At 35.5% G+C, this 16,309-nt stretch overlaps 1 protein-coding gene across 13 annotated transcripts in view; it reads right to left on the reverse strand.

Moving 5' to 3' along the window:
- magi2a (membrane associated guanylate kinase, WW and PDZ domain containing 2a) overlaps positions 1-16,082 on the reverse strand; it is a 251,809-nt gene extending 235,727 nt beyond the window's left edge. For 4 of the 13 annotated variants that reach the window (XM_056247506.1, XM_056247505.1, XM_056247498.1 and 1 more), the window contains exon 1: positions 15,580-16,076. In XM_056247506.1, the coding sequence (XP_056103481.1) occupies positions 15,580-15,862 (283 nt within the window). In that variant the 5' untranslated portion in view covers positions 15,863-16,076. Of the gene's footprint in view, positions 1-15,579 lie in introns of all 13 variants that reach the window. The other 9 variants (XM_056247502.1, XM_056247501.1, XM_056247504.1 and 6 more) reach the window with 5 other exon arrangements.
- Positions 16,083-16,309: the final 227 nt, after the last annotated feature.

The following is a 16,309-nucleotide window of genomic DNA, read 5'->3' on the forward strand; positions in this document are numbered from 1 at the left end:
GAGAGAGAGAGAGAGAGAGAGAGAGAGAGAGAGAGAGAGAGAGAGAGAGAGACATTAAAAAGTTCAGACATAAAAAAACAAGCAAGACCCTTTAAAGCCCCATAACTATTGTCTCAAAACTGAGAAGAAAGTTTGGAGTACTAATATAGAGCATGGGCTTGATCTGCTGGTGAATTGTAGCTGTGTAGTTTGAGTATACATGGTATTTTTTATTATTGTTTACTTCAATGTCCTGTGATCATCTGATTTTGTCTTTGCTCTTTGTTAGAGGTTACAAGATTCTGGAAAAAACAATATCTGAGAGTTTTCTTACACTTGGTCTATAATAACATTTCCTTAATATTATATAAGATAGAAATGAGTGTGTCCCAAATCATAGTGCATTAAAAAATTGGAAGGCCAGAAATGTTCTAAATGTGGACCCATGGATGCTTTTTCAGCTTGTTGCCCACAATCTCTTTGTGCAATGGAAAAGCAGTCTGTGATGGTTTACATCCAACTTTAGTTATAATAAATTTAGCTTAATGCTAATGCTTACAGATGCAAACAAAATGTGACAAGGGAATCAGAATGCAATTATAGGTTTTAAGGAAATAAATGTAGCAAAATGCTGACACACGCAAACAAACAGACGGCGACAAGAGCTTATGTGGTATCAAGAATTTCAGTGTTACTTACTATATAAATACTAAAGCATTTCTATTTTTATTACACACTCAAAATATAGCAAAATGCATACTTATAGTGTGTAGTAGAAGTGTAAAACTTGTAGTGCATAGTAAACAATGTGGTTCAGAAAGGTTTGGTTCAAAAGTATAAATGAAAAAATATTTTACAAACAATAGCAGTGGATAACTGTTACAATGTTACCAACTTTAACAGCACACATTCCCAAACACCTGTATACATTTGTATTCACACACACACACACACACACACACACACACACACACACACACACACACACACACACACACACACACACACACACACACACACACACTGCCAACTAACTCGAATGACAAATGTAGGACTTATAAAGTTCACAAACAGCAGCATACCAACAGTGAATGGAGGAACGAGGCAGAGAGGTAAAAGAAGGAGAGTGATCCCCTTTCCCACGTTTCTTAGAATAACTGTGCGTTCCTTCTATGTGAGAACAATGGCAGCCCATCGTTCATGGTAATGTATGCAGAGATGGGCTCCTCACATGGGCCAAGAGGCCTAAATATCAGTCCACCTATTGTACCACAGTAGATCACAGGTCCATACTAAACCCTTGCCCAACACTCATACCCTATACCATTGATTCAATGCTCGTTTAGAGTTTGATTAATTCGAAAAAGCAACGGAAGAGCAGAATGTATAAGCCAATCATGGTCTAGAATAACATTACTGCCATTCATTCAACCAAATTGTTTCATGTTCAAAACGTGCTATGTTTAGGCTACAGTCTATTTCTAATTCAGAGCTCCTTCAGTCAGAGACTTATATTGTAGGTACAAACCCTGACCTCCGTTCAAACCCAGACGGCCCGACCTCCAATCAGACTTGTTTTGAGTTAATCAACTTATTTAATCATGTGAGCTCTTGACAAGCAGACACAGCGCTGGTAAACAAAGCCTCCTCAGTTCTGTGCCAAGCCAACAACAGGACTCACGCACTTCAGATAATACAGTAGGCATTAATTAAAAACAAACTGACACAGAGAGGAAGTTAAAACATGTGGGAAATAGGAGAAGGAGAGGAGGCTGGAAAGAAGAAGCTGACAGTGAGTCGAGGGGGAGACGGGCGTTTTATTTTTGAGTGGACGCATTGATGGCCCATTTCTGAAAGACTTTGTGAGCTCAGCTGAGGAAAGCTGTACTCCCTTAACATCTAATTACTGGACACTTTTTTTTAAAGACATCCTAAACACATGCACACACTGTTTACTACCGTACTTAATACAAACCTGAAGCCAAGAAATAAACCTGTTAACAAAAACTAGGTAACACTTTACAATAAGATTCATTAGTTAACATTAGATAATGTATTAACTAACAGGAACTAACAATGAACAATACATTTCTTACAGTATTTATTAATCTTTGATAATATTAGTTAATAAAAATACAGCTGTTCATTGTTTGTTCATGTTAGTTCACAGTGTATTAACTAATGTTAACAAATGAACTGTATTGTAAAGTATTACCAAAAACTCCAATAACATCACAAAAGAAAACTGTACTGTTTAGTATACTGTACTGATGACATTCTCAGTTATGGTGCATAAGTACTTTAATGGACCCCCTTAAAGGGACATGGGGATGGGAAAAATGACTGTACGAAAGATTTCAAAGCTTTGTGTGTTTGTGTTTGCTTGAAAATGCTTTTTTTGAGAGGATGTGAAAAGTTTTGTGAACGAATGCAAAGTTTCTTGGGAACACAATAATAAAATGGTATTATCGTTGCACTAATCAACACAGAGAAGATCTCTATTTAAACAACAGACACACTAGAGTTCAATAGTGGCCTAAAGAGATTGATGTGGTGTACTATTTGAGGCCATCGATCGAATGAAGTGTCAGCATTGAAACATTGAACAGCACATGTGAGGTAAAAATAATTTTGAAGAGAGGATGTAAAAGTTTTGCGAGCGTGTGCAAAAGCATTAGAATATATTTTTTCCTCCAATTCTTTCCTCCAATTTCCGAAAAAATGGTGTAATGTTTGGTTTGGTTTAGATATCTCTATTGAGATTTTGTTTAATGCCTTTCCTTTAAATAAGGAAAAAGAATGGGATGAAGTAGTTGAGCTTTTTAGAGAGAAACCTGAGCAGATCAGACTTTCTACCTTGTGAGTTCAGGTAAAGCTGTTTTTAGATGTTCGGCGTTGGCAGGCCATGCTGACCACAAACAGCTTGGTGCCAAAATGATAAAATGCTGTAAGTATTGTGAGAGAGTTGAAAGTAGAACATGCCTTGTTCTTTTCTCAACAAAAGAAGCTGCAGAACTTCTTATTCCATTGCACTTGCACGGAAACTAGAGGTGGGCAGATTTTGATAAAAGACATCTTCACTGTGAAAGGTTGTGATTCATAGAAATGACATCAGAAAACCATGTGCCCGAAGCTGAATTTGAGCAGTCAATTGTTCCCATTTTTAATATCTTAAATCTTGAGAGCAAGTTGGCAAACAATTTTATGCATATGTAGAACAAATCTAATCTAAATTACAGGTCACTGTTTTTAACCCTCGAACCTTGAGACTTTAAGCGCTGAATGTAATCAGTACCTATTGTACTCATTCGCCGGTATGAAAAGAAATTCTTAATAATATAATACATGCATTACATAGTGTGTAAATATTCACAGAACCAGAATGATTCACTGAAATAAATCTTAATAGTATATGAAACTTTGAGTGCATGAAAGAGCCCAACCTCCTTTGTCCTTGGCCTTCTGCAATAACAGTTCAAACGAAAGAGTCACAAAAAGATCCCCTGAACCACACACACACACACACACAAGTTTGTATTGATTGTGTTCATTCTTGTTCCGGTGAGTCATCAAAGTATTTTCTCTGGCTGTTTATCGCTCTATTTCTGACAGTTGGAAGCAAATACAAGCACACAAACATATAACATTCATAATGTGTACACTAGGGGTGTAATGATACCCTCATGTCACGATTCAATTCAGCTGGCTGGCTGGCTGGCTGGCTGGCTGGCTGGCTGCAACGTGATCTCATGAGAATACGTGTGTATTTTTCCGTAAAGTGTAGTTCTAACACACGTATATTTATGTACGTTTTATACACGCAGAAACGTATAATACTGACGTATTTACAGCACTAAAACGTAAAATATTTACGTATTGACAGCACAAAAACGTAATGTATTTACGTATGAACAAATCTACCGACGTAGAAATTTGTACGTATTACTATTTATGCATAATCGTGGCATTAATGTTCTGACTCTATTGCATTCAACTGTCTTATCAATTAAGTTTTCAGTCCCATTTATTAATATAATAACTTAGGCCTAACGTTACTCATACATATTAACATTTCGCTCTGTTCGTGCCTTCTGCAGCAAACTAGTTTCGGGGAGTTAGCCAGCGTGGTGTTAAACAAGAATAACGTTACACTTTTATTAATAATACCTTGTTTAATCGTTTAACCATTTTTTTAGTTTATTTAAGTTACACAAAAAGTGTTTTCGCCAATAAAACACAACATACTGATACATTCACAAAAGACATACATTTTATTAGCTTGATGTAATCCAAATCCGAGAATCCATACGTTGTTTGCAAGAAACAGATCCAAATTCAGCCTTTTATCCAGTGATCTTCATCTTCATTTCTCAGCAGCGACCGCAAACGTCAAATCCCGCGCTTGTGATGAATTCAAATTCAAAAAATGCGCCTTCAAGAAGCGTTACGACATGTTTTACGGCCGTGATATCAAACGCTCATTGGCTCTCGCCTGCTTCGTCACAGATTGCGACACCGTGTTTCAATCGGTGTAGTACATTTGAAATGGAGAAGCGCGCGCGCCTTCACAGAGCGAACCGAAATCGGATTAACATTTTCATGGATTAACGTTAATAACTTAAATTCTGATCTGTACCTCATACACAACTAGTATAATACTGCCAGAGATGACTGCGACTGCAACGCATCATCATGTGAACGACTTTTGGTACCGGTTTTGACATTTTCGCAATAAATAAATGATTGTGAAAATGTATACTTGTCTGTCTGTTATGTTGTTTTAGCCTACGTTGTTTTAAGGAATGGTTATGGGTAGCTGCTAGGTTTAGGGGTATGACTAGGATTAGTGGCTCAAAATATATTTTAATGCTATAGTGTTAATAAAACTGCCATTGATTTAACCTCTGTCCATTACATTTTATCCTTTTTATATTCTGTATAAAATGGATATGTTTAGGTTTTGGGAGTAGGATTAAGGGATCTTAATTACATTTATCTTTAAAATTAAAGTATACAGATATCTTTGTGACGTAAATAGTTTACGTTTTGTAGCTGTAAAAACGTAATAATGTTACGTTTAAATGTTGCAAATACGTCCATATTATACGTTTCAGCATCCATCCAAACGTACAAAAACGTACGTTTTCTATCTTTGAAAATAACGTATAATACCTACGTATTAACAATGAGACCAGGCTGTAACAATATTCATGATTCTGAAGCTGAAAACTGAATTATTTTAGATGAATATGCTTGCACTCTGACTAAATATATTTAAAATAATCTAGGCCATGTTTTACCGGTAACATCAGACATGTGGCATTATCAGGACCCACAAATATTCCCCCATTGCATTATTATACATTATAATCAACATTATATATAGTAGTTTAATGTAGTACTGACACTAAAACTCTGTAAACTTGAATTTTCATTTTGGGTGAACTATACACAATACATATTGTCACTATCCATGATACATATTTTTGCATTTTTGTATTGTGATATATTGTGACATTTTCAATGCATACTGCATTAGGCAGTCCAGTACGAAGTACGCTATAATTCTAAACAAAGCCTTCATCTTCACTGTAGACAAGGGAAATCATGTTTCCCAAGACTCTTCTGTCATGGTTTTGCTCCATCATTAGCCTTAGTAAGATGCCAAACTGTTATGTACTGAAAGCACCCTTGTGGGAGGAAGAGTCGCACTTTCATTGACAGTTTTAGAAATTAATTAGTTTCGATCTTACAAGCTTTAGGAATAGCAAATTAAAGCGGAGGACTGCCGACTCCTTGAGCAACAGCCTCATGAGGAAATCTGAATCAACCACCACAAATACAACTGTAAAATCGCTTTCCTCAACAAACATGCCTCAGAAGAAGACAGCTTCACTCAAAATGATCCCTCTCTCTGTACAGTGCTGCTTATCACTGATATCCATCAACCTGAGACACACTAGATATGAAACCTGACTCCGACATGTCTCTCACAGAACTGAGATCAGATCTCTTGGCTGGCAAACTATTTTCTTCATGCCCGTCACAGCAATGGACATGACGAGAGATGGACACTTGGATATGTAAAAAAACGAAGTTCCACTCAAACTGAACTGTCCCAAGTAATGCAAATGTCTTTCTCTGCAGGTGATTTAATTTAAAGTGAAATAAAATCGACCCAAATGTACCTGCTAATCGGATATATTCAGACCGATGAATCATACGTCCTTGAGTAAGGGTATGTGAACAAGCAGACAGCCATGAAGGAGTGATAAATTGACATGGCTGTAAGGAAGTAATGGAGCTACACACACACACACAGTTGTAGAGCACATTCTATCTATCTATCTATCTATCTATCTATCTATCTATCTATCTATCTATCTATCTATCTATCTATCTATCTATCTATCTATCTATCTATCTATCTATCTATCTATCTATCTATCTATCTATCTATCTATCTATCAACATAACTTCATATGCTTTCACGTATGATGCCAAAAAGGTAACTCAAGTCTTTTTAAATCAAGTGCCAGTGCTATCCTCTGGCAGAAAATCTTCTTGATTTGTTGGCCCACTCAGACACGCTTTTACTGGATTGGCCCTTATTCACTTATGATTCACTCTTACACAAATACTACAGCAGCCACAAACAAATTATAGGTAAATCCAATAAGCCACTGAGAAACCATCCAGAGCTCCCATACAATACAAAGTGACTTAAACAGGATATTTGGTTAAGACAAATACTATTGTATGGATTGATCCTGGGTGAGATTAGATGTTGTTAGAGATGTGGTCCATTAAATTGAAACTATAGAGGACTAAGAGTGGCAACTGGCAACAAAAACCCTGGAATTTATTAATAATTTATTAATTAAAATACAATATAATTTATATATATAAATCCTAAAATAGGTTTAAAATGTAGTTTTAATTGAATGATAAAATTGTATTTCATTTATCCATTTGCCAATCATGTGGTAAATGTCAGTGGTTGATAACATTTTTGACTCAAAGGCTTTCTGCTATTGACCACAATATTGTTTAACATTTGTACATTTGTAAGCTGAAATATTTCCTGTAATTCTGCTGAAAATGCTGCTTGTTTCAACCTTTTTTATATTACAGTTTTTATCAATTGCTTTGTCTCAATTCTCCAATGTTCTCTCAAAACAATAAGTTCAGATCTATGAATAGTTTCTTGTTCGCATCAGATTTAAATTTCTTATTGATTTCATCGAATCATGTGCGTTTTGCAACATGTGTGTAAAAGAGTAAGTGCAATAGTCTGCAATTTGCACAATAACTAAATGCACACGGCTTGTTGATCAAAACTGATGAGTTGATTCTCAGTGAAATTGTCGAACTATTTACAACGCCTAAACCTTCTTTCATTGTGTGAGCCATCACATGCAAAATGATCCATTACAAATCTATCAGACAAACATGTATATTCCATACATATCTGACATGCAATGTTTGTAATGTCTGCTAAGTTGGCAAATGCCCTGCCATTGTAATGAAATAGGAATCACAATCGTACTAATCAACCAATCAAGTTTGGAAGAATATACAGTATATGGAGTTTGCCCAGTAGAATCAGAACAATTTTTGAACATAGAGGAATGTCATACAACCCAAAACAGCAGCAGCTACAGCAGTAATGTATACATTTTTGTATTTACAGTAAGTGTATTATTTAGACATGTGTTATATGATAACAGCTAAAAAGATAACAGTGTAAAAACAGCTAAACTTTTTGACCAATGTGCATCACATGATGACAAACTTCATTTTGGTGGCATTGGCCAAATTATTGACACAATAACTAGGTTTTGAAGCATGAATTAAATGTTTTGGGTGAGCAACTACATTTTGCAGACATGCAATAGAGCAGCAGCAAACAGTTATGACAGTTGTACTTACAGTTTAGAAAATGTTAACACTGTTTTGTAAAAATGTGCCAAAGCCAGTGAGAAAAACTGTAACAGAAACTGAGAGTATTGATATTAAAGGTGCAGTAAACAATTTCTGAGAAATGCTGTTGAAAGTGAATAAGACCGAGCACCACAACAGACTTGTAGCCAATCAGCAGTTGGGGGCGTGTCCACTCATGATGGGGGAGGAGAGAGAGTGAGCAAGAGGGAGATCCGAGTGGCTGAGAGACATTACAAAAGAGAAAAGCTCAGGGGAATATCACTGGAAAAAGAATGGTTATGATCGGGCTAGAGCTTTAGGACCCACATTAAACATTCATAATTATGACATAAAACTCGTAATGATGACAAAGTTGAAATTATGAGATAAAAATTCATAATTATGACAAAATCTTTGTCGTACTTATGACATTTTCTCTCATAATTTCTCTCATATTTTCTCTTATAATCTCATTATGACTAGTATCTCATTCATTCGAAAATCACGCTTTAGTAAATCACACTTAAAACATAAAATGTCATAAATTTGTATTTTCTATTTATTAAATTGATCAATGACACCTATGATTCCATCGCTAAAATATTTTTTGGCTAGATACAGAGTGAAACTTGATTACAAAACTTTACATGATTAGTATTATTAAATATTATATTATTATGAATTGGTACTTGACATACAAAATATTCATCTGTCCCAGAAATTCCTCAGAAATGGAAAGACAATATGCAGATTTTTTATAATATTTGCATTTTTTACATGTCCAGGTTGTGTTTGTTATTATCAGCTTGACATACCTTCAGTGGAGACCACTGGATAGCTATTTCTAATTTCCAGTGGTTTTTAATAATCTTTCACCAGTAACACATAAACATTAACTGAAAAAAGATAAATAAATCCTATTGCTCAATTAGCCCTAGCAACATTCATTCTTCATTAAAATGAGCAATGCAATAACCGTCCTTCAGGCAATGGAATTACATACAGTAGCTCCTGAAGTGCGTTCTGCTCTGAAATGTCATACAGTATAACCTATGATCATGTATTAGATATAGAACAGATCAAGAGAAAAAAGCGGGGAAGAAAAAAGTGGGCTCACAGCTGCTACAGTTAAAAACACCACAGCTGGTTCCCTTGAGAGAACTTCCCACTTGAACGAAAAGTGAAAGACTAAGAGATGAAGAGAGGGAGGAGGTGTTAAAGAGTAATGACTCTCCATTAACACAAACTCCGTCCCGTCTCATGGGGGTTGCACCATGCAGACTGACAATAACTAAAGTGCTGAGGGCGGAAGACAGTTCCAGATCACCAGAGGTCCAGTATTCCTGACCACTGCAGGATTTCTGGGTGACTGCATGCACAGCATTACTACACAAGCACCAGGGTGCCATGCAAACACCTGGGAGACAGAACCCACATAGAAATATGACACGACGACTCAAGATTCATGGCCAGGCTGCTATAGAGATTGAGAGTATGAATGAGATACATTTTCACTCGTCTAGACGGGGTGGAAACCATTCCTGCTCAATTCCCAGAGATACAGTATATCATACTCTGTAGTTGGTCCTGCGCTCCCATTAACAAACACTGTTCGCTGCAAATAAACATAAAGTAAACTTTATAATTTCTGAAGAAATCGTGAAACGCACTTGCACATACTCGCCGCCATGACGCTATGGGTGTTGTTATGCGGTTGCTTGGGTGTTCTGAATCTGAATCCTAAGGCATTACTATAGGTGACTGATAGGGTGTTCTGGGTGATTTCTAGGTGGTTGCTAACCTGCTCAAATCCAAAGATATTACTCGGGTAGCTGCTTCAATATGATCTATGAATCTATTATGAATATATTTATCAGTTTAAAATCAATTCTACACTCCAAACAAATAAAGGTTCCCAAAGGGGTTTTCGCAGTGATGCTATATAGAAGATCCATACATAACTTAAAATAAATAGTCATAATTATGACAAAGTTGAAATTATGAGATCAAAATTAAATGGTAAAATTATGGTAAAACATTAAACTTTTTATGTCATAATAAGACTTTCTCTCATAATTTCAACTTTATCTCATTATGACTCTTTATCTCATAATTTCAACTTTGTCATAATTATGACTTTTTAGTTGAAAATTATGAGATAAACAGTCATAACTGTGACAAAACATTTGACTTTTTAATCTTATTATGACTTAGTATCTCATAATTTCAAAATGAATGCTTTGGTAAATCATAATTATGACATCAAAATCATAATTTTGACTTAGTATCTCATGATTTCAACTTTATCTTATTATGACTTAGTATCTCATAATTTCAACTGTCATAATTATGACTTTGAACATGAGTTGAAATTATGAGATAAACAGTCATAATTACGACAAAACATTTGACTTTTTAATCTTACAACTTAGTATCTCATAATTTAAAAAATGAATGCTTTGTTAAATTATAATTAAACATAAAAATCATAATTTTGACTTCGTATCTTATGACTTTTTATGACAAACTGTCAAAATTATAAATATAAATATAATATAATTGTATATAATTATACAAATATAATTATGAAAAACACATTTTGGAAAATACAAAAATACACTTAGTATCTCATATTTATTGAAATATATCTTGAAAATCATTGACATCAAATTCATAATTATCATTTAGTATCTCAGAATTTCAACATTTTATGCCATAATTATGAATTTTAGGATTTTATGAATTTTAAAATAATGAAGATTTACCAAAGCAAATTCTTTCTGACACTGACCTACAATGACTCACAAGACACTTTTCACCACCTACTGATTTAACAATGTAATAGTAACCCGCAGAAAGGACAAATAAATGAATCTGAACAGATCTTTTTGGTGAACAGATTCAAATAATCAAGTCACAACTAGTTTCCAGTCCGGTCACTTAAAGTAACAGCACACCTCTTTTTAAAAAAAGCCAGACTACTTAAACTACCCTTCATGTAGATAGCACAAAGTGTGCAAGATGAGCCATAGTCTTTTTCTTTTTATTCAGCCTGGTGAAACCGATCTAAACTCATGTCAAACTGCCTAGGTTTATAGATGCCACAACCACGCTAGTATGATCTCATGCTTTCCGGTTGCTGTGGTGCCGGCTCCATCACAAGGCTTTTTCTATCTTAAATAACGCTTTCTAGTTAAGGTTGCCAACCCCCATGAGCTGAGTACCAGAAAATGTGTACTTGCTATCTATGCAATGTCACATCCCAGTTATACAGACCTCTTGGTGTGGTTTAAACTAGCATGTGGCCAACCACTGGCCCTAAATGCTTTATGATTGGTAGGTCAAGCAGTGGGTGAAGAGAGCAACATCAAACACAGAGTCCAGGGTTAACAAATACAGGAAACAGGAGAGAAAATGACCAGAAGCAATGCGCACTAACACATCAATTCAGTGGCATGATTATAATTACATCTTCTAATCTGAAATTAAATTTACAATTATAACTGGCGGCTGAAAGATGATAATTTATGTTAACCTCATATCATCCTACCCAAGGGGATGAATGAAACATAAATACAATAATGTGCAGTGCCATAATTATGATATTGTAACAAAACTACATTTAAAGGTCGCCTTGCAGCATTTCAAAGTAATATGAAAAATGATTTCGCCAAACGGTCTCGCTGATAACTTAAACCCCAGACATCAAAAAGTTGGCCAGGTCATCCCAGGAGGCTGTGTAAATGTGTGTGTGTGTTTCACAACCTGTTATTTCACAGATGAATGCTACAGACATCTCATCTTAGGGTACTTACCTAGGCATCTGACCACACCGACCACAGTTTTGTGTCTGCCCTACTACTGTGTCCAATGAATATCAAGTAGGCCCCTGCTACTGCACTTGAGAAAGAAAAATATTACATGAAACGCTTCAACGAAAATTCAAACTTTTTAACTACCAGTATGAAATCGTAGATACTATATATAACACACACACACACACACACACACATATATATATATATATATATATATATATATATACATATTACACAGCTCTGTGGAATACTTGATTCTGATTGGTCAATCGTGCCATCCAGCGGTATGTTATTCCCACAGCGGTATGGACTCGCTCTCTCTTGTTTCATACAAACGCAGCTGCTGCCATTTTGTGACTATTGTTTTGTACACTGTTGGATTATGAGATACAAACAGGTACGGTTTTAAAACAGTTTAATCTGAAATCAATAGATCTTATCCCCATAATTATTTATGTAGCGAAATCCTTTGTAATAAGTGATATGAATGACTGTATTAAAGACGTATGCGTTTAAAGAGCTAATAAAATATTTCAACTCAGATCAATATATATATATATATATATATATATATATATATATTAAGCCATGAAACTCTAGAGTCCACAGGGTGATAGAGGTAGGCCCTTTACATACAATCTACAAGCTATCGCATCATGACCACATGGCACAAGCTGATTGGCCTGATCCTGCAGCCAATGCGATTGCTTGGTCAACATTTAAATAGTGTTGTTCAGTGTTTTCTGCAGGCTAGTCCTGCAGTGCGCTATCAGAGTTCCTCTGAAACCCTCCACCTCCCCCAGCTCCACCTGCCTAGATCTGCTACGGGATTTATCTATGTCAATTTATGCAGCAGCAGCAACATATCTTACATAGTATGTTCCCAGCAGCATGTCTGTGTATCTAATGGCAGTAGCAAATCCATGCTTGCTCTGTAGAAGCAGGCAGCAGAAATAATCAACAGCAGAAGCAGAAGCAGAAGCACCGTAACAGATATAGTCCACCAAGACCAAATACAGTAACATTGCCATATCCATTACCATGCCAATCTCTCAGAGAGCTGTCATGATTTAAACATACTTAAAAAAAAAAATGTCCTTCAACTACTAAATACAAGTCAAATAGGTGTCAAATTAAAAAAAAACAAAAAAAAAAAACTGTGAAAGGCATAATTTAGACACAAAAGCACTGATTACAAAAGTGCTACTTCCCACTATTAGGCCATGGGGTTTGGATATTTTTAAGGTTTTGTATAAAGTGTGTTTGTTTTTGCTGCACAAATCTTCTATAAAGCTGAACAAGCATTTTTCTTCATTTACTCACCCTCAAGTTGTTGCAAACCTGTATGAGTTTCTTTCTTCTGCTGAACACAAAGGAAGATATTTTGAAGAACGATTGGAACCAAACAGTTGTTGACTTCCATAGTAGAAAAAGAAAATACTATGGAAGTCAATGGTACCAAAGTTGCAATCGTTCTTCAAAATATCTTCCTTTGTGTTCAGCAGAAGAAAGAAACTCATACAGGTTTGCAACAACTTGAGGGTGAGTAAATGATGACAGAATTTTCCTTTTTGGGTGGAGTATCCCTTTAAGGGGAAAGGGGGAGGTGAGAGTTGGCGAATTAAAATATGCGACTTGAAATTGAGTGCTGTAACTGAAAGTGCTTCATATAAGTTATTGATCGCTTGGTTTTATTGTGCCTACAGCAAAATTCAAGGGTCATGGCAATGAAACAAGGTAGCAATGTCAAATGTATCCTCTTTTTGAAATGCAGGGCCTCTAACTTTGATCTCAATGTTCAACGATAATCATCCAAAGCCAAAACTTCACAACAGAAGATTTTGGTGATGCCAAGAGCAGTGGGACGCTTATAAAATACAAGCATCTAATCATGTATTTGAGATGGGGGGGGGGGGGGGGGGGGGTCATTATGGAAGCCTGTTTTCATTTAAGTTGAGTAAAAATATGATTCTGTAAATCACAATGATGAGAATTTTTATCTAATAATCTAATAATTATGACTTACACTTAGTAACAATGACTTAACATGTCATAATGAGAAACTTTCTCATTTTAATAACTTAGTTTTTCATTATTATGAGATGTGAAGTCGTTGTTGTGAGGTTTCTCATTGTTATTGCTTACATAATCATATTTTTACTCAACTGAGGCAGAAACAGGCTTCCATAGTAAATTTTAGGGGAAAGATTATATAATAACTGTCTCATTCTGCTTTCTAATATTGTTTCTCATTATTTTTAGATGATAAGTCATTATTATGAGAACGTTTCTCATTATGAGCCGTTAAATCATTAATACAAGAAAGTTTCTTATTGTTATGAGATGTTAACATTATTATTATGAGAAAGTTTCTCATTATGAGACGTTAAGACATTATTATGAGAACTTTTCTGAAAATAATATGTAAAGTCATATTTATGAGAAAGGTTCTCATTATTATTATATACGAGGACATTTTTTTTGTTATTGTGAACTATTTAGAATTATATATTTTACTCAACTGAGGCTCCACAGAAGTCCACAGAAAATTTCAGAAAAATTATTTCTGAATATTTACCAAATTCTACATTATTACCGTTTCACTCTGCTTTCTAACAATACATACTGGTTTTAAATCAGGGGATTATAGTATTTTTGATGTTACTGATTAAAACTAATATTTCAAGTTTAACATTAGGAACAACAAATACTATATTTCAGGAAGGGATCCCTTACGTGGGATTGTCCTACTTGAGGGTCCATCCTTGGATCAAACATTTCTAAACCCCTGATCTAGAAGACATTTACTGAAGGTGGGTTTTAAAATGCTAAATCTATGTCAAAGGAAGATATTTCACACACACAAACACGTGCTAAACCAGTAATCTTAAAGAAGCTAGAATGCTTACAATTATGGGTCTGTTACTAAACAGAAAGAACAAGGCACTTTGTTTAACTAAACTGGCATCATTCATGACAGTGTGATTGTGAGGTTCAGATACAGGCCTTTTGGGGAAATAGTTATGTCATGAAGTATTTCAGAGCCGTGGCACACCCACAAAGCCCAGATTACAGCCTGATGATAACACAAACTAAACTGAAGGATAACGGAAAGATAAACCTTCAGTGTCAACAAAAAAAAAAGAAGAAGCACAATTTAGGTAAATGTAGCTAGAAGTTTAATAGAATATGGTATACAGCAGCACGATGACGTTGTAAAAGTGAAGATGATGTAACATCATAACCAGGACGCGCTACTGTAGCGATGGACACTTGAAATTGAATAAAAAAAACGATTCCTTAAATATTATGAAGAAATATTTAAAGAAAATCCATTTATTTAGAAGCTTTTGTAATGTATGTTATTGTATTAATACAACTTGTCATGTCGTTTAGCAACTTGTGAATTGGTTATATTTTTATATAACTTTTAGATTTTTTAAAAATATTATTTATTACTATTATTATTAAATATAACTTTTCTCAATTTGTTGTAAGATGTGTGAGGATGTGTCAATTTTATGTAGACATTATGTATTATTTTATTTTGTATCTGCATGCATTTCCTTGGCAATGTTCTTATGTTATTGTTATTCGAGCATTAAAAAATAAAAATAAAATGTGGCGATGGACACGCCCCCCTTTCCAGAAACACCAACTCCGCTTCTATAGCAACAAACTAACAACTTTCACACGCGAGTCCAAGCAGTTGTGAAACTTTAAACAACACGATAGATAGATAGATAGATAGATAGATAGATAGATAGATAGATAGATAGATAGATAGATAGATAGATAGATAGATAGATAGATAGATAGATAGATAGATAGATAGATAGATAGATAAAGTTAAACTAACCTTGTTTGACACACTTCAGCCGGACAGGGTCTTTGCAGTGCTTGACCACAGCCCACACATCCCTGATGGTCAGTCCGGCCACCGGAGTATCATTCACCTCCAGAAGTAAATCGTCCTGCTGCAGTTTGCCCCTGTCCGGTTTCACCTCTCCAATAACGGGGAACTGTCCATTCTCCGCGCCTCCCTGCAGCTTGAACCCAAGATCACCACTCGGACCCCTGGACAACACTATCTCGTGTACTCTGTTAGTCCAGTGACTTTTCTTCTTCAGGCTTTTGGACATGTTTGGAGTTGTTATTGTGACCGGAGAGCAGCCATGAAAGTGCGTAATCCGTCCAGTCAGCTCACTAAAGTTGCACGATCAGTGTCTGTGGATGGGAAGAGTCTCCATATCAGCAGCAGATCCACAGCAGCCTCTTAAAACTGCTCCACTCACTGTAACAGTGATGTCCGATTCGCGAATGAGCCGTTCTTATGAACCGGTTCTTTTTGATGATTCGTCCGAACCAAATCGCGAAGCGTTTGTGAATCAGTCGGCTACTTTGGGAGTACAATAAGGTAAGTGACATGATAGAAGCGTAACTTACGCAAATTCTGTCACAAGTGAAGTAACGTAAACGAAAACACATTGAATTGACTTAATTAATTTCATTAAACACGCACAAAAATAATAAGCAAAAGGATGCGTGCTTCATACACAAATTGTTACAATTATTAGGTAAATTGTTTC

This window comes from Rhinichthys klamathensis, unplaced genomic scaffold, assembly GCF_029890125.1.
Source record: "Rhinichthys klamathensis goyatoka isolate OS25496 unplaced genomic scaffold, OSU_Roscu_1.1 h1tg000048l_1, whole genome shotgun sequence".
NCBI classification, from domain to species: domain Eukaryota; kingdom Metazoa; phylum Chordata; class Actinopteri; order Cypriniformes; family Leuciscidae; genus Rhinichthys; species Rhinichthys klamathensis.